This window comes from Anas acuta, chromosome 11, assembly GCF_963932015.1.
Source record: "Anas acuta chromosome 11, bAnaAcu1.1, whole genome shotgun sequence".
Taxonomy (NCBI): Eukaryota; Metazoa; Chordata; class Aves; order Anseriformes; family Anatidae; genus Anas; species Anas acuta.
The window spans coordinates 12387160-12409129 of NC_088989.1; the positions used below are offsets into that span (position 1 = coordinate 12387160).

General features: G+C 47.9%; 1 protein-coding gene and 1 long non-coding RNA gene across 2 annotated transcripts; one reads left to right on the forward strand and one right to left on the reverse strand.

The window, feature by feature from the left end:
• Positions 1-1830: 1830 nt before the first annotated feature.
• IP6K2 (inositol hexakisphosphate kinase 2) lies at positions 1831-8828 on the reverse strand. Its single transcript, XM_068694155.1, has 5 exons — positions 8627-8828; positions 6283-6505; positions 5446-5621; positions 3987-4162; positions 1831-2615 (listed from the first exon to the last, which is right to left on the reverse strand). The coding sequence occupies exons 1-5, from the start codon at positions 8826-8828 to the stop codon at positions 2118-2120; spliced, it is 1275 nt and encodes a 424-aa protein (XP_068550256.1). The 3' UTR covers positions 1831-2117.
• Positions 8762-21638, forward strand: LOC137862279 (uncharacterized). The gene is made up of 2 exons (XR_011100164.1): positions 8762-8881; positions 21562-21638. It is a non-coding gene; the product is annotated as an uncharacterized lncRNA (long non-coding RNA).
• The last annotated feature ends 332 nt before the right edge of the window (positions 21639-21970 follow it).

Here is a 21970-nt window from a genome sequence, read left to right on the forward strand (position 1 = left end):
TCAGAGCAGTCTGCAGCCCCGTCACGCCGCCCCCCGGGCTGAGCCCTGCCTGCGAGCAGCAGAACAAAGAGGGCTTGTTGCGGAGGCAGCTTGCATCAGAGCAAATGCGATTGTTCTCATCGGATTTGATGAGTTCCCTCCCGGGTTCAGACGTAACGCGAGTGCATTAGAGGACTTTATCCCTGCTAATTTCAGACTGCAAAGTCAAACCGTGTATCGGATGGATCCGCACAGGCGGGCTTATTTATATTCTGCAGCGGTGCTGGGTGGCTGCAGCGCCTGCCAGGAGCTCGGCGTTAGCAGAGGGCACCGCAGAACCCGAAGGGAAACGTCACGTTGCTGCCAGCGATCCTCCTCCTGCTTCCCGGCACTGACTCACACCTGGGCACAGCGTGGAGAGCCAGCAGGAAGTTTTGCTGATCGCTGCCCAAAGCATTTTGCAACCAAAATGCCCAGAGCCCACGAACCCAGCGCCTCTTTGGGCATTTTCACAGCTCGGGGCAGGAGCAGCTTAGCGGGGCTGAGCATTAAGCCCCACGAAGCACAAAATGGCAAGTGGGTGATGGACAAACCTGGCTCATGTGGAATCCCCCCACCTCCAAGCGTGGCCACGGAACAGCAGGGTGACCGCAGAATGTAAAAAAAGTTTAATACTGACACCAGATTGGGCACAGGCACTATGGAACAAACAAGAAAAGCAACCGCCACCGACTCATGTTGCAAGAGTAAAGGTAAAAAACCTCTCAGAAAAGTACAAAAGAGCACAGGACAGGCAGCAGGCAGACTTTGGACAGAAGCTGATAGCAACAGCCAGGCCGTCGCCCCGCCGATCACATGCTCCCTGCAGACGCTGAGGGGTACCCCAGGGGCTCAGGAGGGCGACCTCCCTGCTCTGTACCTGCAGCTTTCCCCGTGTCCCCCTGCTTCAGCACGCCTGTGGGCAGAGGATGGGCTGGGGAGAGGACCCCAGCAGCACCCACATCCCCAGCCCCTTCATTTCTGCGTGCCCTCGCTGCTTTATCCCGGACAGCAGCAATGAGCAGCAGCATTCCTGTGCTCCTGTGCTTTCCCCACAGCCCGCTTCCCATTTGCCCCATCACGATGACTTGCAAGCTGCCCAAGGGGAGAAGTCAGCCATGAAAAAGGGTCAGATAAATAACACCTGGATAAATAAACAGGCCTCTTCCAAAAGAAAAAGTGGAGTTATTCTTATCTTTCTTCCCATTATTTGCTGTTTTCTCACCTTTTGACACTTCTTCCCACCTATTTGTCCCGAGTAAGATTTTAAGCTACTTAGGGTAACTTTCAGGCTCTGCAGCCCTGCCCTGGGAGCTGCTGTAACAGCTAATCCTGTAGGAGTCTTTTACGTATGTCTTGGCTCAGCCTAGATTAAGAAAATGTATATAGAAACGGGTTACACAGCAGGGGATTCAGTTTACAAGGTCCTGAAATTGGAAACAGCTTGTTGGCTATTTTAAAAGACAAGTTCTCACTTGAAGTCACTTTTTTTTTTTTTCTGGCCAGGAGACCTCTGGAGGTCTCCATCCAGCCTTTGTGCATTTGGTTGCTCTGAGCTGTCTCTTTTTCCCTGACCTACAGAGGCCCTGTTCCTTGGCCTCTCCTCAAAGGCAGGTGCTCCGGCCCCCGGCCAGGCTGGCAGCTCTTCACTGGACTTGCTCGTGGCTCTTGAGAGGAAGCCCAGCAGTGATGTTATTCCACACGCAGTGTAACGAGCCAGGTGCTGCTCTTACGCTGCCTTTGCATTACGCACCCAGGAAGGTCTCGGAACTTCACCTCTTCCTCAGCCAGCAGCAAGGACAGAAGCAGCGCTTACAATGACCAAAAAGAATTTTATTGGAACGTATACACACAGGGATAACAGAGGTATCTGAGTAATCAAATATGGAATGTTTAAGAAAGTTAAAATAAATAAGGATACCAAGTTTTGCCAGTGCTAGGTCCAGCACCAATGTAAGTAAATGCCCTCCGAACAAGTCTGACTCTGATGGGACCATCCCTGCAGAGCCTGTAAGGATTCCTACCACCAGAAAGTGGCCAATAATTTTGGAATACAAAGAGTCACAATAGTGCTTTCTACCGCTGTGCATTCACACTGTTTATTCGCTACTTTCGTCTCTTATTTCTTTAATAATATCTATTAAATTCTGAAGTCCAAAAACATAACCCGTGTCTTGGCCCTCATGTACCACGCTATCTTCTCCATAGTACTTGCAGGTTGTGTGGGCAAAGTCTATCATGCGAACATCAACAGTACTAGCGGTGGGTTTGTAGGCATATGCTCCCGCTGACTCATCCGAAGACTCCTCTGAAAGGTCCTCTAAGTCCTCCGGGTCTGAGTCAACAGCGACTTCCTGCCTTTCCTTCCCATCGTAAATTATCAGCAAGGAGCTCGAATAGAAGCGGTACGACTCCTGTTTCTCCAGGACAGACTTGAGTTCAGTCAGTTTTTTAATAACAGACTCAAAGAGTTCCCTGCGCAGGTATTTGCCGTTATGAAAGAACTGGTAAAGTGCTTCTTTAAATCCTTGGACTGAGAGTTTTCTTCCATGGTATTTATTCATGAACATCAGCTGGCCAGTGCCTGCCTGGTAGACCTGCAAGTTTCAAGGACACAAGAGAAAAGAAGAGTTAAAATTGTTGGTGACACTGAGGCGAAGACATGGGGGCAAGGTGTGGGAGACAACGCTATGCAAAGCTCTTACAGGGCAATGTACTGCTCTTAAAACTGCTCTTGTAGTTACAGAAACTGTTAGCAACAACAGATCCAGCCGTGTCTATGGAGCTTGGAGGCACAGAGGAAGTGGAAAATTCCTTCAGTTTAGATTTGAGCTTTTCCACTTGGAATGTAAGAGTGGGGAGGTTAAGTGAGATTAGGAAAGCTGTGGCCAAGATCTCCAAAGTCAAGCTCCGGCTTGTACCACAGCCACTCGCTCAGCTCGTTACCTGCCCCAGCTCAGGGGCACACCACGAGGCCCAGAACGCTGGGCTCTAAGTGACAGCATCCAGCACTTCACAAGACAAGGTGTGCCCCTTAATCCTCTGAATTTCAAAGAAGTCAGAATTGCTCCTGCAGGAAGATTCCTTCCTACAGGGGAGTGTTCCATACATCACACAGCTCAGTAATGCCAAAATATCTGCATCACGTAAGGATTGCAGGTGCCTCTGTTTTCCTCCACAGGTCTATACTGGAAAACGAACTGAGAAGCCAGCCCTGCTCAAATCCCAGCGCTGTGGTTAGGAATGCAGCTCCCACACTTCTGTTTCTGCCTCGTGCTTTTCTCCGAATTGAAACAGGGAGCTGAACACCAACCATGCCAAGAGTCATGCTGGGGAACAAGTCCTAGCAAACACTGCCGGCATTCCTGGAATCTACTGGATGGGAGGAGAGAGGCTTCGGAAAAGCCTCAAAAACAAACAAGTTGTTTCCCACTTGTCACTCTAGGAATACAGAAACAAGTAAACAACTCAGGTGAAAGTCCACGCAACTATCTTGTTTGACCAATAGTTCTACCATGCTTATTAATCCTCTTCTTGTCAACACTTCACAACAGCTCCCCTTTAAGCAGTGGAAGACCCATGGCTTTGCAAAGTCTGCCAGACAGACCTGACTGCTAGTTAATATTTTGGCAAATTTCCACATTTTATTTAAAACACGTGTGCCAACAGACCTTTGATTGTTTCTTATGCTCTCCTAAGACGTTAATCACATCGATAATTTTACTACACGTTTTTCAGTTACTCTTATGGAGCAGGGGTCTGTTTCCTTGCTCAGAGAACACAACCACTGGGATGCAGAAGGTGCTACAGGCTGCTCCTGCAGCTGCTGCCACCTTCAACTGCTAGGTGATACTCAAAAGCTTCACTGCCCTCATAGACGGAAATGAAGCACAGGATTACTACCTAAGCCAAAAAAACACCAAGAGAAACAGATGCAAGCCTGTCCCCTTCCATGTAATTCCTCTCACCTGCATGCCACAAACTCGGACTCCAATAACAGCCGATGTACTCTGCTGACATTTGCGAATCTGGTTGGCCTTCTTCTCCTCTGATGCATCATCTCCGTGCTGTCGGGTTCCCATTTTAAGGTCCAACACGCATGGTACTTCATATCGAGATGTCAGGTTTTCCAGCAAAATGAATTCTGGCTAGTTAAGGAACAACCCTCACAACAGAATACAGCTTAGCACAAACAGATTTTAGCATCACAATCTTCATTCTAAGCATACCCAGTACGCAGGAGCCTATCAAAACTTTGGTAACACTTGGTATCACAGTGGATATCTATTCCCAGTACCAATGGTCTCTAGAGAAGACAAGTGATTTTCTACATTAAGTGGGAAAAATGTAACTAGGTCACACAGAAACATGATCTGGCAGAAGAGCCAGACTCAGAATTATGAAGTACTGCCTACTTAAGAGAAGACTTCTCTTCCTTTGTGGGAAATTAAGATTGCATGTGCTTCAGTTCCCACTGAAAAAATGCTGAAGCATTTCCACATCTGAAATGCCAAAGTTCAAAAGTACTTCAGAACATCTGATATATGCTTCAGAGACATTACACACTAGTACTTAGATAATTCAATAATCACCGACAGTGAAGCCATGACGATATCAGCCATCAAGTACCTTCTACCATTCTGAACAGTTTTAGTCACCGAGCTGTTCTGGTAATTCATTCACCAGAACTCCTCACACAGGGAAATTTGCTTACCACAGCATATGGATACTAATATTTTTGCAGGATTTACTCGTTGCTGTATGCAGGCTTGCATGCAATAACCCCCTAAGAATGCACGGGGGGGAGATGTTTACCTACAGCTGCAGAGCCCAGACATGTACTTCAGGTTTTGCACATTGTCACTTCTTTCTTTACTCCCATCCTGACAGTTTATATCCAGCTTTTCTTTATCAAAAAGTCTCACTATGAAGAGACTACTAGAGGCAGACGACTCCTTGCATCAGAACATCCTACCCCTTATATTTAAAGCAACACTGAGAAGTTGCTGAAAAGGCAGAGTGGAAGCTAGTTTTTAAGATCACCAATACCACACACAAATATTCGTGGTTCTTGCCAATGAAAAAAAGCCACAGCACTCCCCTTCTCCCTTGAAAGCTCACACTAATAAACTGGTTTTGTGGAAGATCCCAAACACAGCATACTATAAAGCCTTTCCATTAATGCACAGTATGTAGATTTAAGTCAAGTTATTTGGATTTCATAGCCTAGCTACTTTACTACATGCTGCAAGAGACTGTGTTCTGGAGCTGGCAATCCCTTCAAAGTCACCAAGTAAACGCCTGCTTCACAGAGTCTCTCTGGATTACAGTTAAGCCTGCACTGAGTTTTTTATCTGTCACGTCCAAGAAATAAAAAGCAGAGCCCTTCTCATTCCATTGTCATGAGGTCTTTTCAGGAAAGGATACTATACTGATTCCGATGTTTTGCATTTTCCTTCATCCGTTGTAACTGTTGCTGATGACATTTCATGCTCCAAGGATTATGGAGTTTAAACTGTGAACTGACATTTCCTTTTTTCTCTACAGTATAATATAAAACTTCAGACTTCTTCAGCCACTCAAATTCTTCTTCCAATTTGTGACTAGAAAACAGAAGCAGCAAATTAGAGTCAAATCCCAAAACAAGCTCCTTGAAAGGTTCATCAGTGGGTTCAACTTTTCCATCTATTTTGCTCACCTTCACCACCAGCTAGCCTAAGTTTTGTTTTGCTTTCTGGACAACTGGACAACTTCCAAATCAGTAATGTATCAACCTTTGTAAAGCTACTTCCAAATTAGTACAGATTAGCATACAGCCGAGTCATGTTACAGAACATTTAGTAATTCTATTTGTACATTCTTCACCTGAGTTACTTCAGCAGAAATAAGCGATACTCTGAGGTCTACCCTTTGCTAAGGACAGTGGTTTAGCACAATGCATCACAACGGGAATACATCACTAACAGGGTCCCTCAGCAGAGCTGAAATGTGGTGGCTTGTTCGTCATACATGTTGTCCAACACTGGAAAGCCTTTCTCAACTGATCGCAGCAAAAAGGACTCAATATGCTACACAGGCTGAGCACAAGGTAGTTTCACTACTGAACCTGACCACACTGAGATCAGGAAAAACAACATGAGAAAAGAAACTGAAAGCTAGAGGTCTGGAGAATTCTCTAGAGTTCTGGAGATCGCATCCCAGTTTGGCAGGCAAGAAATGTTTTGCTTTAACACTTTGCAGTTGAGTTCTCCTCAGCAAACCTACCTTTTCATTTTTTCCTCTTTCCTGTGCTGTCGTACCCATTCTTTAGATATCTTCTCGTTTTCTAACAACATTGTCTTTTTGTTAGTCCATCGCAACAGCTTACTTTTGGGTTCACAGTCAGAATTATCTAAGTTTTCCAAGTTATCGTGGTCCCCATTTAACGGATATGCTATTAGACATAAGTTTCCATCTTCATCCTCTTCAAAGCTCACTGACACCACACCTGAAGAGAGAGAAAACAAAAGAAGCTGTCAACTGCTGAAGTGATAAGCGAGCCTGTTACAACACAACGTTACACTGAGAATAGAGCAACTTTTGGTTTCTCTTACCCTCATCCTTAGTTTCTATCTTGCCACAGGCCAAACCTCATCGGCCAACCTAACAAATATCAAAAGACCTAGACAAAAATAACACCCCACAAAAGACAATTCATCACATTAACAAGACAACAATACAAAAAGTTCTTTTCTCTCTCTGATACAGAATTAAGAACCAAATAATAACAGGAGACAATTTCAATTAATAAAAGCTTTTATTAATTTGAAAAACCTGACTGGTCTGACCCTAAGTGAGATGTAAAGCATGTGTTAACATCTTGCAGTGAGAAGTGACCTGCACAAAAAAAAACACCAAAAGCTGCAAGTTTTGCATGGCAGCAAAACAAAGAGCACTTATCCAAACAAGATCCGGTTAATTGAACCCCAGGGGACAGGAAAGACTTGCAAGCAGAGTAACAACACAAGAAAACATCGCATTACAAAAGAAACTAGTCCAAACGCTCCCCCCTTAGAACCACCATCTTTAATTATACATTTTCCCCTCTGTTTTGGAATATATTTTATTGATACTGGTAACGCAGCAGTCTCGTGAAATAAATAACAGAACGCAATACAGAACAAATCTGACTGTGGTACACAGAAACAAGGTGAACCTTGAGAGCACTTCTCGCTCATCCTCCCTCTCAAGAGTCTCTAGAGCACTACACTGCGTCTTAGGAGTCTTAGCAGAGCGCTCTGACAGATGCCCTTAGTGCCACATTAGCACATTTCAACGCTTAGCAAAGGAGCCAGAACGATTGTCTGAATTGTCTGTTAATTTTATTTTTCAGTCCTCTCTCTTTATTCTCAAATCAATCAATCTGCACAGTTCTTGCAGCTCATCACTAGGCCAGAGGGGAGAGGTCTCGGCGAGAGATTGGCACTTCTGAGCTGGGCAGGCTCGGGTGGAGAGCTGAGACCTACAGTAGCTGGGGCAGGGAGCGCAGAAGCTCTGACTGACAGTCCTGCTGCCACAAAGGAAAGGACAACAGGAAAAAAAGGGGGAAAAACCAGCCAGCAAGTGGCCTTTGGCTTTATCCTGGAAAAAAAAAATAACAGAGAAGGACCAAGTGAGGCCCCTTATCCCTCCCCACACTCCCCCAAAAGCCACACACACTGGTACAATTGTTCTATTACATGGTGAAAAGTATCATTCAATGACCACATTTTCTTCCAGTCCAACAGAACATGTAGTGCCAAAACGTCTCTGTAAGCACGCAGGGAACATAACTGTGCAACATCTCCTCTGAAGTCTTCCACCAGTTTTACAAACAGTATGCAAAACTCGGTCACCCTTAACAGCTGTTCAAGTCAGTGTGCTTTAAAAAGCAACTCCGTTTAAAAAATGCTTCGGTCATTATTTATTAATCACTGGGCAGCAGTGGATGGAATACCACAGGGAAAGAGAAGTATTTCTGTTAACTAGCGCAACGCTCAGGAGAACTGGAATTTCCACTCCTACATAACATCTGACTCAGCCTCATCACGGCTACTTGATCCTTGCCTACCTCAATGCCATGAATTTTCATTTCCTTAATGGCAGAAACAACACTGCACACATTTAACAAGACACTTTACCGACATTTATTTATTGTGATCAAAATGAGAGAGAGAGAGAGGACACATCCAAAAATAAGAGAGACCACAACTAAGCTCACACAAAACACCAGCAACCAATCTTATTAAATCCCTGTAAACAAACATTAAACAAGTGGCAAAAAAAATATGAATCCACAAGAAAAGCGGCAGAGAATTACTGAGAACATTTACAAGCTGTTAGCTACTTACCTGTGCCTAAGGGAGATATATGGGCTATCACCAGCAGAGCTGCTCTACTCTAATGCTGTTAGTCAGCCCAAACGCCAACTTGGCAAGCATTTCCACCCTGCCTCAGACAACATCAAAATACATGAAAAGAGAACCCTAAAATCTCTTCCTGCAGAAGAGACTTCAGAGCCAACAGAGAGCCCGGCACGCTCGCAGTTACAGGAAGAAGCGCCCAGCCCCGCGCCGCGCCGCCGACTTACCCTCGTACTGCGGAGTGAATTTACGCATTTCCGTCGGGAGGGTCTCGTAGAACTGGTGCTCCCGCTGGATGAGGGGCTTGCAGATGGTCTTGTCGTTAAACCGCAGGACGCAGGAGTGGCCCCCGACCTGGTGGACAAAGGGCTCGAGCAACACTCCCTTGGAATAGTGCTCCACTTCCATGGCTCCGAACGCTGGGCTCATCCTTGTAGCGCATTAGACAGAGGCAGGGGACGGCGGCTGCGGTGGCAGTGGCGGTGGCGGTGGCGAGGAGCTGGCTGCAGCGCGGCCGGCTGTGGAGCAAAGCACAGAGCGCCCGCTCAGCCCCGCGCACCGCCGCACCACTGCGGCCGCACCGGGGGGAGCGCCCAGAAAGGCGCCACGGCTGGCCCCGCCCACCGCCCGCCAGCCAATGGGGAGCGCGGTTTGAGAGTATGAGGGCGGAGTTATGTAAATAAGGGGGCGTGGTTAGGGTGAGGTGGGCGTGGCCAGAGCGAGGGGGGCGTGGCCACGTGGGCACTGCCCCCGGGCTATGGGGCTGCGGGGCCATACCCATGGGATATGGGGCGATACCCACGGGGTAGGGGGCGATACCCGGGGGTACCCCCGGGTATCGCCCCCTACCCCGTGGGTATCGCCCAGCTCGCAGGGCTGCAGCAGACCCGCTAGCAGCACAGCCTGCAGGTCCACGGGGGTGTTACTGGAAACCAGCAGCTGCTCGGGGAAGCTGATCGATCAGCGCAGCTCCCGGAATGTTTGCCCACGGGTAGAGGATCGATAGCGGCTTACTACGCACCCGCTAGTTGTTTTTTTTTTTCCTCCCCCTCTGCTTTTAATGCCCTTAAAAACAGCACCAAAACAGCAAAATCCTCCCCTCCCTCCCCAGCTGCTGTCCTGGTGTTTTTCATCCCGTGCAGCTCCTCCCAGGGCACCCTCACCCCAAACACCAAGCAGCGGGCAGGGAAAGCCCCCCAGCCTCACCCCAAACACCTGCCACTGCCAAAACCGTCTGGCTACAGCCTGAAGTGCCCGTGAAAAGCAGGCCCTGCCATGTGCTGCCAGGGAACTGCTGTGTGTCTGTGCTTGTATAACGCAGCAGTGATTTTAGGACTCGGGAGTTCGGATGCTAGGCACTCACGGCGAGACCCTGTGCAGAGGGAGCCTCACACCGGCACAGCCGTGCCTGTAACAGCACCAGCACCGCAGCACGTGGCCCCTGATCCTGAGGCCACCTTCCTGCTTACCCCGGGGTACAGACACCGACTGGCACCTGCTCAGACCTAGAAAGCGGCTTGCAACACCCCTGTCCCGGCAAAAAGCACCTCCGGCACAGGCCACACAGCACCTGGTTTACCCAACACATCTCCAGGGAGCTCAGCAGCAGCAGCTCAGGGTGTTTGTTTTAACAGGTGCCCAAGTGGTGTGGACGCCATCCCTCGCTGTGTGCACCACCCTCACCCCATGGGCTCCCGGAGCACAGCCCGACTGCTCGCACCACTTCGCTTTCCTGAAAGACCCGGACCTGGCTCCCATTCAAGGGCCCGCGAAGCGAGGGCTATTTATAGTTCTGATATTACAAAAATAGCCATTACGCAATATTTAGGCAGGCTTCGAGAAATGTTAGAAACATCTACACCAGTCAAACACAGAGTGCTTGGGCTGCGTGACCACAAGGCAAACGGGAATACCGAGAGGAAGCAGGGAAATCACATCAGAAAAGACAGCTTCACTGTGCCTGCATTAACAAGCCCTGCTGGGTTTGTCTTCCAGAAACACAGCACAACTCTCAAGTGATATCCTAGAGTCTTGTAGTACATCCCCTGATTCTATACCCAGCTTGTTTTCAAAGCTCTTCAGAGCAAAAAGCGCACAGACCAGCTGTTTTCCAGCATTTTCCCAGACGCTACACTCAGGCTCGGTGTACTCTGCCCTTTACCCCGCCACCACACGCTTTAAAGCGCCTTTGATGGAGCCTTTTGTTCAGAAAAACACATCGGGGGAAAAAAAAAAAAAAAGCAGATGTGCAATTCCTTCACAAGCGTCGAGCATTTTAAGAAAAACCTGACGTAACTCGGAGGAGGCAAACAAACTTGTCTAGACACAACAATAGCTTGAGCAATGCCATTCTCACAGTAAGCAGCAAAAGATGTTACAAACCCCAATCTATAAAACAAGAGCGCTGTGTGATGACATCTTATTCCCATCCTCGCATGACAGGCAACCAGCGGCAGAACACCACGATGAACTCATCCTTGCAGAGTTTTAAAAATTAAAATTGATCCCAGGTGATCCTTTGGCAGGTATTTCGTGGCCTTACAGATTCTCCACGGCGTCCCGCATGGGATTGCGTTAACGAGGGCAGCCTCTGGAGAGCGCAGCTCTCAATTAGGCAGCGACTGCTCCCTGCACAACCAGCTCACAAAAACAACCTCCTTTCCCCCAGCCCCTGCAAGAGCAGGCTTTCTGATGCAGAGCTGCCCTCCGAAGCAGTCTGCTTGAATTTGGTTCCCCAAATTCAGACTTCTACGTCAGGTGGCCACCCGCAGCTCCCAAGAGACCCGAGTCAGCTCTGCAGCAAGGCAGACAAGGCTGAGCTTTCTGCCTGCCTTCCCACAGCTCGCTGGGCAGTGCAAAGGGGGAGCTGACAGCTGGTGCACGGCACAGCTGCTGCACGATGTGATAGCCCTGCTGAGCCACAGTGGTTCTGAGGAAAGAGCAAATCACACAGCCAGCCACAGGAGAGGAAAATCCACGGCAGTGAAGCAGCCAAAGCTGGCTCAACTTGAAGAACACTCAAAGAAATGAGTGCCAGCTGAAAAGGGATGGAGGAACATGCAAACAGCAGTGTTGGAGAGTTACAGAGAGCTGGTGAGACCAACACCTGCCTTGTGCACAGGGCTGGGATGATACCTCAGGTCTTGGGCACAACCCTTCACAGCTGAAACAAGCACACCAAGAACCTACCACATCCCTAATGAGCTGCAATGCTTACGGGCATGCTGCAAGCCCTCATGTAGCCAGGCGGCCAGCCTCCTCTCCTGCTGTCACCAGCAGTGAGGGACGTGAACCAAACAGCACGGGGCACCCGGCGGTGGGATATCAGAGCCATGAGGCTGGTTAAATGGGCCCAGGCTCAAAGTTCCTGCTCAACTTGTGGCTCATCGTGATGGAAACCAGTGCTGTTCCTCCACACAGCACTATTTTATCTAGTAGCACACGTGCCCAATCCAGGAGCAGTGAAGAACTGCTTCTAACATTCACTTCAGTTGCTGTTTGGCTCATGAACTGAAGCTGCTCTGCTGTGTTTTACTCCACGAGACCTTAAGCCAGGAATGGGGATACCCCAACCCTCCAGCTACCTTAGCACAGCATCAGAAATACAAAATGTTTAGAAATAAACTGCACACAGAATAGGAACCAAGCCCTGCACAACTGACTGTGTCTCGATGCAAAAAAACAACCTTCCGCATTCTTTTATCACAACTGTTTTACCAGATTCCTAGCTCTCAGGATCATTATACCTCTAAATAAGGTAAAAACAGACCCGCAGCATGCTTTTGAAACCTTTCCCATCTTGAATAACAACAAAGTAATTAAGGTTAAACAGTAAAAGCTACTTTCTGGCATTTTTTTCTCGTTAGGATAGAAGTGCTGAGCCCAGCCTGACATCCTGCGTGCTTACAGAAAGCAATCACTTATTCTGGTAACTGATTTTTAGGGAAAAGGTCATCTTCACTACATGTGTGTGCTAGCACTGTAAAGTCTCCAAAAATGTTTCTCGCTGTAAACAAAAAGCCCTTCCCCAAAGAGCAGGAACGCAAGTGGAGCACAGCAGATTTAATGTTGCTTCCAGCACTGAGGGAAGAGCCACAGAATTAGGAGGGGGAGACCCGACAGGCGAGCATATTGCTTCCTATTTCTCGTTTTGTTTTCCCTAAACACAGGAGCAAAGACACAAATTTGGATAGCATATCCCAACACTCCACCCTATATTCCAGAGAACTTCTCAGCTGAGCTCTCTTTTAAACAAAGATTACATTGGAAAAAAACCTTTTCGTTAAGTGCAGCGTTGGGCCAAGATGCTGTGATGCCTCTCACTACACCACGTATTGAGCCCACTGAAAAAAAAAAAGCTGAGCCACAAGTTTCTATGCAAGCCAAGTTACTTCAGCTCCTCTGCAGCAAATTCATCAATCTAAGGACAATTACGTTGTCTCCAGGACATGTACTCAGAGATGAGCAAGGATGAGGCTTTGTAAAAAAACAGGAACACTTCAAGGAGTGAGCTATCAACTCCTCCACAGCGAGGAGTGTGCTCATTCCCCAGGCAGAAATATTTCTGCTCTATCCTTTGCCACGAAGCCACAAGGGCACTGGGAGTCAGGCACTGCAATGATGGGCTCATCCCCACCAAAAAAGTCCAAAAAAGCAAATCCTGCTTGTGGAGAGCAAGGTGCTTGGGGCAGGCCAAGAGAAGAAAGTCTTCTTAGAAGTACTGACACAGGATGTATTTTCTTCTAACCTGTCCTTATCAAACAGGTGGTGATTGCAGTGGCACACTGAGGTAGGTTGGAACAATGAAAAAAAAAAAAAAAAACACCAGGAAAAGGAAAAAAGATTCCTTGAAGCCGTTTACTAAATCACACGAAATAGATGGACCTAGGGAGCCAGAATTAGTCAGGAATTCTGGAACAGAGTTTACACAAAACAAGCTTGCAAAGCCCTTCTGGGAAGGTGACAGAACCAACCAGCTGGCCCACTGAGGCAGAAATCCCATCCTGTTTTTAACTTTAGACAAACAAAAGACTCCCACCAACAAAAAAAGCAGACTTATGATCAGGTGGAAAGTACCTGCTCAGCAGCTCAACAAACTACAGCGGCAGCAGCCCTCCTCCACACGGTTACAGGCACTCCCATTCCAAGCTGTGTACACTTTTCCTGCTGGGCTATTGGAGGAACACAGCAACAAATCCTGGAACACACCCACTGGCAGCAGCTTTTAAGAAAATCCTGTGCTCTGTGCCAGGGCTCATCCATCACTGGCACATGACAAGCAAAACACAGCTGGAAGCAGTTAGTTCTAAAAAAGTTTCGCCATTTTTTTTTTAAGCCTTTACCAGTTTTACAGCTCTGCAAAATTAGTGCTGAACGAATCAAAGAAGTTCAGGGGTGTTTCAAACAACTCGGACGTGCAGGAGAACCCCCTGAAATACCCACAGCCAGGAGAAAGCCAGCACCTCTTACAGAGAGCCCCTTCTGCAGGGAGAGCGCCAGGCCCTTCCTGGCCAACACCAGGTTCACCTGTAACATGCAAATAAAAGATGAAGCATTCCAGTACTGACACAGGTACAGAAAGAAGTACGTTTTCAGCATATAATGGACTTTTTAAATAAAAACCAGCAATAGTTTTACTATCTCCTTTTATTCTCTAAACACGGAGTTCTGATGTTTTCCTTTAAATATACCCCAATCCCAGCAATATTTATGATGAGAGAAAGCCACTGCCCCACAAATTAAGAGTCATTCACATCCGTGAGTGTAACCCCACAGCTGCAGACCATGTCTTGTGGCAGCTCTCCGCAGGACTTCTGAACACAACCTCACCAAACAAACACAACAGCCCGGCATGCATCATGTCCCAGCACTGCTCCTCATGCAGGAGCATCATCCCTACCTTAAACCAGCCCTACACCTCTAGGAGAGCCCAATTCCCCTACATTTTGTCTTAGAAAGCAAGGCCATAACACCAAGGCAGCCTCCAAGAGCTTCTGGCTTTTCCTTACCAGAAGCAGGTAGGGCAGCCACTCAGCCAGGAAGGCAGGTTCTCCAACCTCAATGAGGATTTTCGGGGCAAAGAGTACAAAGTACCCAAAAAGCAACACTTTTGGCTTTCTCTACACACTTTGTAATCTGCAAGCTTAACAACCACAGACACAAAGCTGCAGAGAAATGCCAGATTTACTCCTTAAAGCTATTTTATCTCCCTAGAACTAAAATAAAGCCAAGTTACAGGTTACTAAGCATACCCAGCCAGAAAAGAACACACAATTCTGACCCGTGCAGTTTTTCCAGGGATTGTGTAATTTAACAACTAGCCTCTTTTCCAAGTAAAAAATGCCATGGAAACTAAGAAACCCGAACCACCAAAGCTAAGCTACTTAAACTTCCTATTTAGAAACTGATCCATCTTAAAACAGCATTCTGGCACCAGCGGCTAAAAACACCAGTTGCTATAACAAGACAATGCTGCCCTTTGTAATGGAGAAGCCAGAATAGCATTCGGCCTTTAATCTTCCGAAAATATGACAGCAAGAGCTAAATTGCACGGATTGCACTTGTGAAAGTGTTATTCAAGACACAAAAGAAAGCGAAATTCAAGCACTGAAGTTAAAATAAATTCACGTCCACACCTTTCTCACTGCCATGAAGCCGGCAGCCTGGTAACTGTGCTTCCAACCCCTCCACCAAAGGACACGGCGCCTTTCGGGCTGGCCCCTGAAGCTGTGACCAAGTTGCCCTAAATGAGAATTGCTCTGAAGTGCAGCTATCAAGTCCCTTCCAAAGGTCTTACCTGCTTAGCTACAGAAAGGATTTTCTGTCTGCATGCCCTCCAGAAATCCCAGCCCCTAATATTCAAGCCATGTGCCTGACAAGTGGATAAGGCTGCAAAACTCAAGCTTCCATGCCCAAATCCAGTCCGACTCCTTGAGCCAAAATTTCCAGGAATGCCATGCCAAACAACAATAATCTATAAATAAACTACAAGGAGAATGGTGCCAACAACCTACAGTTACCTATTTCATGCCTCCTAATTATACACATACTCATTTGTACCATCAACATACTCCAAACAACGTTTAGTCCCTTTTTGGAGAAACTGGTCAAAAAAAAGGAACCTGTTGTAGAAGAAACTGGTCAGAAACAACCCAGACAGAGCCAGGAAGCAGACCCGAAATGCTCATCCACAGTTCAGGCCATGGTTCCCCAAGTGTTGGCTTTGAGGCGTTACTTCTGGTGCTCATGACAGATGGAGTTTTCTCTTCCCAGCAGCTGAAGTTCACGAGATGCATTTCACAGATCTTTTGAAACTGCCTTTGTTTCAAAACACTTCAAGCTACTGAAAACACATCCCTAACCAACTAACAGCCTCCCAAAGGGAGGTGATACATGATTCAGCAATTTTACACACTCTTCTTCCCCTTTCCATGCTGGTTGAAGGGATAACGAAATAAATTAGGTCCCAAGACCTTGAATATGAGCTCCTTCCAGGATGCCCAAGCACTACAGAAATTTAATTCCAGAACACAAGAAGAGTGATTTCACCACGCTTCTTGCTCAAGTATAGATTGGACACTAGCAGGTAAGGACAGGACAGGAGTCTTACAAGAAGGACTCCAACACAGCACAGTAAAACCACAATAATATTTTATTTACAGTATAAAAAGGGACAAGGGCCTTTTGTACAAGTATGCCCGCTAACATTAAAAAAAATGTTTCTTTAAAAAAATATTTATGTTTTTCATCTTTCAGCGATCTCCCAATACACCATCTGGGACCAATTACAGGCTCACCATACTAATTACTGTCACAGAATTAATCCATCCTCATCTCGCACAGTTTACATACGCAAACAGCCCTACAGAAACACTTGAAAACAATCTTATCAATTTCAGTAATCCACAAAAGAAAGCTTTTTCACAGGAGCTTGGCTGCCCTGCTCTCATGCCTCAGCAGGCTGAAATACATTCAATAATGCAAAAAAGAGAGCAAATTTTATTAGCCTGGGACACAACAAGGATAATTTTTATGCCCTCAAAGACCTTTGCTGCTTTACAGGAAATTTTTAGAGCATGAGTAAGCATGATTGGCACAAGTGCCTTCAAAAAGAGACCATCACGAACCCAAAAGGGGAGGCTCAGACCGAATGACTGCCAAAAAACTATTTTCTCTTCAAAACCCTGCAATACTGCACCACCATCCATGCTGTGCTCATGTTCCAATTCTGCATTTCCGAGAAACAGCCTACTGTCAGAAAAAAACGTGTCAGGGAAAAATCAAGCTCACGAAAGCCCATTTTATTTTTTTCAAATCAAACTGTGCCGTGATGTGAGATCATTATTCACTCTTAAACACAAGAAACCACCATTAGGCATTTACAGTTAAATACGTACAAGGCTTTGTTTCAACTGAACGAGCCTCAGCCAGCCCTCCTCTCACCACTCAGCTCACTGTGCCTCCATCAGCCTTTATTCAATTTACCCCTCATCCTTGGGAGACTACTTAATTCTGTGAATTCTGAAGTGATTCTGCAACACATTGTTCCCTCATCTAGAACTCTCCCTTTGGTTTAATACTCACAGGCTTCTCTCCAGAAAACCAGCTAATTATATTGAGCTAAACCCAATTTTTCCTCGTTTGCTTACCTGCATTATTCCCTGTTGCAAAGCTGATTATTTCAGTACGAACACATCCCCCAAATTTAACCTCAAACCTTTAGTTAAATGGAACCAACCTTCTCAAAAGAGCTAACACCTCAGAGATATCAAACGGTGCCTATTGTGCCCGCAGCTCCACTTCAGGATAAGGTACTAAATAATCATCTGTAGGCTGACGTCAGATTAAAAGGGTAATTTGCCATCATGTTCTTAACGTATATCCGAGGCACAAGACAGCTAATGTGCTGTTCTTCTGGAAAAATATGTGAAAAGCAAAAGAGCAATCGTTAGAAGGAAGCTGCCATCCTCCATAAGCATAAAATTAGGCAGCACCCACAATCCCTGATAGGCTTTCAGGCACTGTTGAAGTTTTCTGCATCACAGCACCGCGCTGCTATTTGGGTACTGTCGTCAGAGCCATCTGTGCCTCAGGAAGAAAATCAACATTTCTGCTCTGCCTGTTCTATCGCGGACCCGACGGGACTTGTGATCCCAGTCTCGTTCTGGCATAAAGCCCCCAAACCCTTCCTTCTTCCTAATGCCATCTTCCGAGGAAGGACAGCCCCCGTAATTGTATCTGCAGCCCTTGGGGTTGCTTGCCCCATCAGTTTCAGCGAGTCGTCCCCATCTCGGCAGCTCCTTCCAGCTCTGTCAGCACAGCAGGGTGAGAACCCAGGGACCAAGGCTTGCAGCACCCCGAAAGGCTGCTGTGTGAGGTCACTAATTAGCGGTTCTGTGGGGCCTACTAATTGGCTGATCAGCACATCACAGCCCCAAACCAACCCCAGCTCGTGCACTGCCTCCCAACCATCCATCACGCAGCTTGTCCCAGCAGGGCTCTCAGAGACCCAAGCCATTTTATGGGCAAACCTTGACTTTTTCCAGTAAAACAACGCAAACCCGGGCACTCGCTGGCTCCAGCTACCTCCAGGAAAAGACCTTCCATCCGCACCAGCAATCCAGGTGCGGAGTCATCAAAGATAATTTAAGAACCTGATGGCCAGCACAGCAAGAGTACTTTCTGTACCCATAATGAAGGTTATCACTACCCTATTCCAACACACCCTGGCTTTCAGAGGCAGGCTCAGGACCTCAGAGACTTAGCCCTACACAAGTCAAGAGGACCCAGTGATGATTCTGAGCTCCTAAACACTTGATTAACCATCAGCAAGCAACCTTCATTTGAACAATTTTGCTTCCACTGCATCAGCAGAATTTCAGGCTTTGCAGGGACAGAAATATTCTGGCTGCTTCCAGCTCGTTATGTCGTGTCACAGGGCTTTTTGCAAAGGGGAAGAAAAAGAATTATTTTGAAACCAAATCGTTATTATGAAAAGCCCACGGATAACATTGTATGAGGCATTTCTAAGAAAAGCTAGAGAAATGTCCACCTACAATTATACCTTAAAACCACATAGTGTGGCTTCTTAATACCTGAAAACCATCCCTATACCGTTTCAAAGATACATTCACCTTGGGCACAACAGAAAGCCAGATAAAAGAATTAGAGACAGAGGAAAAATCCTCTCCCCTGCAATGGAAAATTTTCAGCTCTGGGAGCGAGGCACGGGGATGCTCGGCCGGACCCGCGTTGCCTAGGCACCGAGCGCAGCCGCCTGCCAACGGGGCCGAGCCGAGCGTCAGCACATCCAGAGCGTGGAGGCAGCGAGTTTGTCCTCCCCAGAGAGAGATACCTGCCTGTCCTGCTGCTGTGCCTCTGGTTTGTGTCCGTTTGTGTCTAGTTTGTGTTCACCAGCACAGAAATATGAAGGAAACCAACTGACGGCTTCAAAAGGAGGAAGCTGCGCCTTGGCTCGGCATCACAAGCCACATCAAACCATGCCTCGCTCCAAACCCCCGCCTTGGCCACGGCTGCCCCACGTCTCTCCCACGCGAAGCGCAGCTCCCCCAGGCAGGGCAGCATCAAAGGGACACCACAGAGGCACTTACTCCACATGCTGTGGGTCTGGAGCAGCTCCAGAGCTCAGGGAAGCACCGGCTCACCCGGCTCTCCTGATTTCCAAACGCCCTCAGAAGAGGATCACAACATAAGTGACATTTAACACCAGTCAGCCCCAAATTCCCAACCTTTACCTGAGCTCCCTGAATTTAGACAGTGAAGATTTAAAGATTAAGAGTAACTACTGTTTAATTCATCGCTTTAGGTGAGATTTCTTTGTGGAGTCTCTATCACCAGTGGTTCTTTCACCATCAGCCCGACAGCACACCCTGTGCCACCACCTTTCCCTAACCAAGGCAGACATCTGTGACCACAGCAACGCTGCTGACAGACCGAGGCACTCTCCCTCATGACAAGGCATGCCTGCTCTCCCCAGCCTTCAGAAGAAAAAAAGTCATCCCGAAAACATCCTCTCTCACCCCCCAGCTGGTCAGAGGACAATTAGAAAGTGTCACCACACCGCTGATCTGGCTGCGGGCCCAACCGCTGACAGGAGGCTGAGAGTTTCTTTCTTTAACATCTTTTCTCATCCTGCTTTTACAAAACCTCACGCCCAACAAATCTGAAGTATTCTTTGCAAGCAACTGGTAGGGAAGGAATTTTTCAGAGAGCACAGCTTCACATTCACATGCCTGACCACTAGCCAGCTTTCCAGCTCCATCCCAAGTTACTGTGGCACACCATTATGCTGGTTCCGATCTACCTTGCTTCAAGAAGAGATAGCAAAATAAATTTTATGTTATTTGTACAACCAAAGTACTGCAGACAAGTTAACAGATTACTCCAGAAAGCTATAAACAGCAAACGCAGAAGAGAGAGAAAAAGAGCCTTTCAATTACATTAATGAATATAAGTTTATGAAAAGCTACTTGGCCCCGTTAAAGGTCCTAATTTTTTAGAAAGAAGTATACATGAATGGCTATAATCCTTGCCAACATCTTACAGTCCTTCCCTGAAATCCCTCCTGCAAGGCTTAACCAGGCTACACTTCTGGTCACTTGAGATTATTTTAGGAGAAGAAACAATCCTGGATGTTTGCTGTTCAATGGTTTCTCCCTGTTGTTCTCCCTCCCCGCCTCCATTCACAAATTACATCAACTGTCTGGAAGATGCTCAAGGACCCAAACAGAAGCAAGCTTTAGGTAGCAAACCCATTTTAAAGCACACATATTGGTGTGCTCCTGCACGTGTATACAAGAGAAGTTTCCATTCCAGGATATTTTATATCCTGAAAATACCCAAACACAACTCAATGGCAATTTTAAATGTTACAAATTAGCTCATTTATCTGACATAAACAAAGCTATGAGCATGGATACCAACTGTTTGAGCCATTTAATAGCCAAAATAACCCTGATCTTTTTATTCTCAAGGATCAAATTGGACCTGTACTATTCCCAGTTAATTTCACATGTTGAACACCAGTAACGTATCCCATGGCATGTAACTCAAAAGTTAGAGGATCTCAGAGCTGCATTAGCTCAACTCAGATCAGCATTAGCTTAACCATTCCAGAGCTAAATACTAAAATTCCGATTTCATTACTTAGCACAGAAGTGCCCCGTAGACGTCCATGAGGACAAGAAACACACACACACTGAATGCATTTTTTAAATATCTGAGCAGCTATGGGACACAGAAGGCACCACGCCAAAAAATAAAAGCCGACCGCCTAGAAGTAAGGGCAATTAGGCTCCAGCTGCTATCGGGGAAGGTATCTGCCTTCAACATGTGTACTTCTTCACGGTGCAATTCAGGCCAAGGACGTATCAGGGCGTAGCTACCGAGAGGCTGTTATTCCATCAACAGCGATAATGTTTATTTCCTTTAGCTGAACGCCGACATCCAGAGCCCCAACCCCGGTGTTTTTGCTGGGGCTGATGGCCCCCACACCGCCAGCCAGCCCCGAGCGCTTCCCACTTGGCGCGGCGGCGTTGCTGAGCGGCGCATCCCGTTACGCAACGCTCCCCAACCTGCTGTTTTGTCATGCCGCAATTTCCTACAGCGGCCCCCAAACCTGCAGCACGTCCCACACAGGGATGACACCTCACAAACCAACACCAGACCGTGTCAGGGGGGGAATTTCTGACCTTAGGGGCTCCGTGAGCCAGACCAACACCTACACCCGCACCACCGCGGCCTCCCACTGATGGGCCACAAGCCCTGCACCAGTAGGGGCAGGATGCAGGACAAGGCAGGACGGGGCACTATGAGGCAGGACGAGGTGGGACGAGGCAGAATGAGGCTGAAAGCTCAGCGCAGGGCATGAATAGGGTGACACCAGGGCAGGAACCCCCCTCCCATCCCATTCCATCCCACCCACTCACCCCCTCCCATCCCATCCCACTCACCCCATCCCATCCCATCCCACTCACCCCATCCCATCCCACCTCACCTCACCTCACCCCATCCCACCTCACCCCACAGCCAGCCCCAGCCCCCACCACACACCCCAGAGGGTTAAAAGGGGACCCCCACACACCCCTCAGAGCCCACCCCCGGGACTCTGAGGAAGGCACGGAGCCAGAAGAGGGCCGAGGAGCGGCGGCCGGGCCGTTACCTGCTGTCAGGGCCGGCGCCGGCGGCGGCTTCGCCTCTTTTGTTTCTCACACGCCAAAATGGCGGCGCGGGGCCGGGCTCCCCCTCCCGGCTCCCCGCTCCCATCCCCACCCCGGCCCCAGGCCCCGCCCCTCCCTCGGGCTCGCCTCGCCATTGGCTCCTCCCGCGCCGCCGCGCGCTGATTGGGCGGCCGCCAGCTGCCGCTGTTGCTAGGGGAGCGGGGCGGGAAGGATGGGGGGGGGGGGGGGGTTCGGCTCCCTCAGGGCCCCGCTGAGGTGGATGGGGTCCTGCCCCTGTTTGTTGTCCAAAATCAGTGAAAGTGGCCCAAATACACTCAAATAATGCCCCCTCGGTGGCTCCCCGGCCTCCCCATCAAGGAGGAGCCCCAGCCC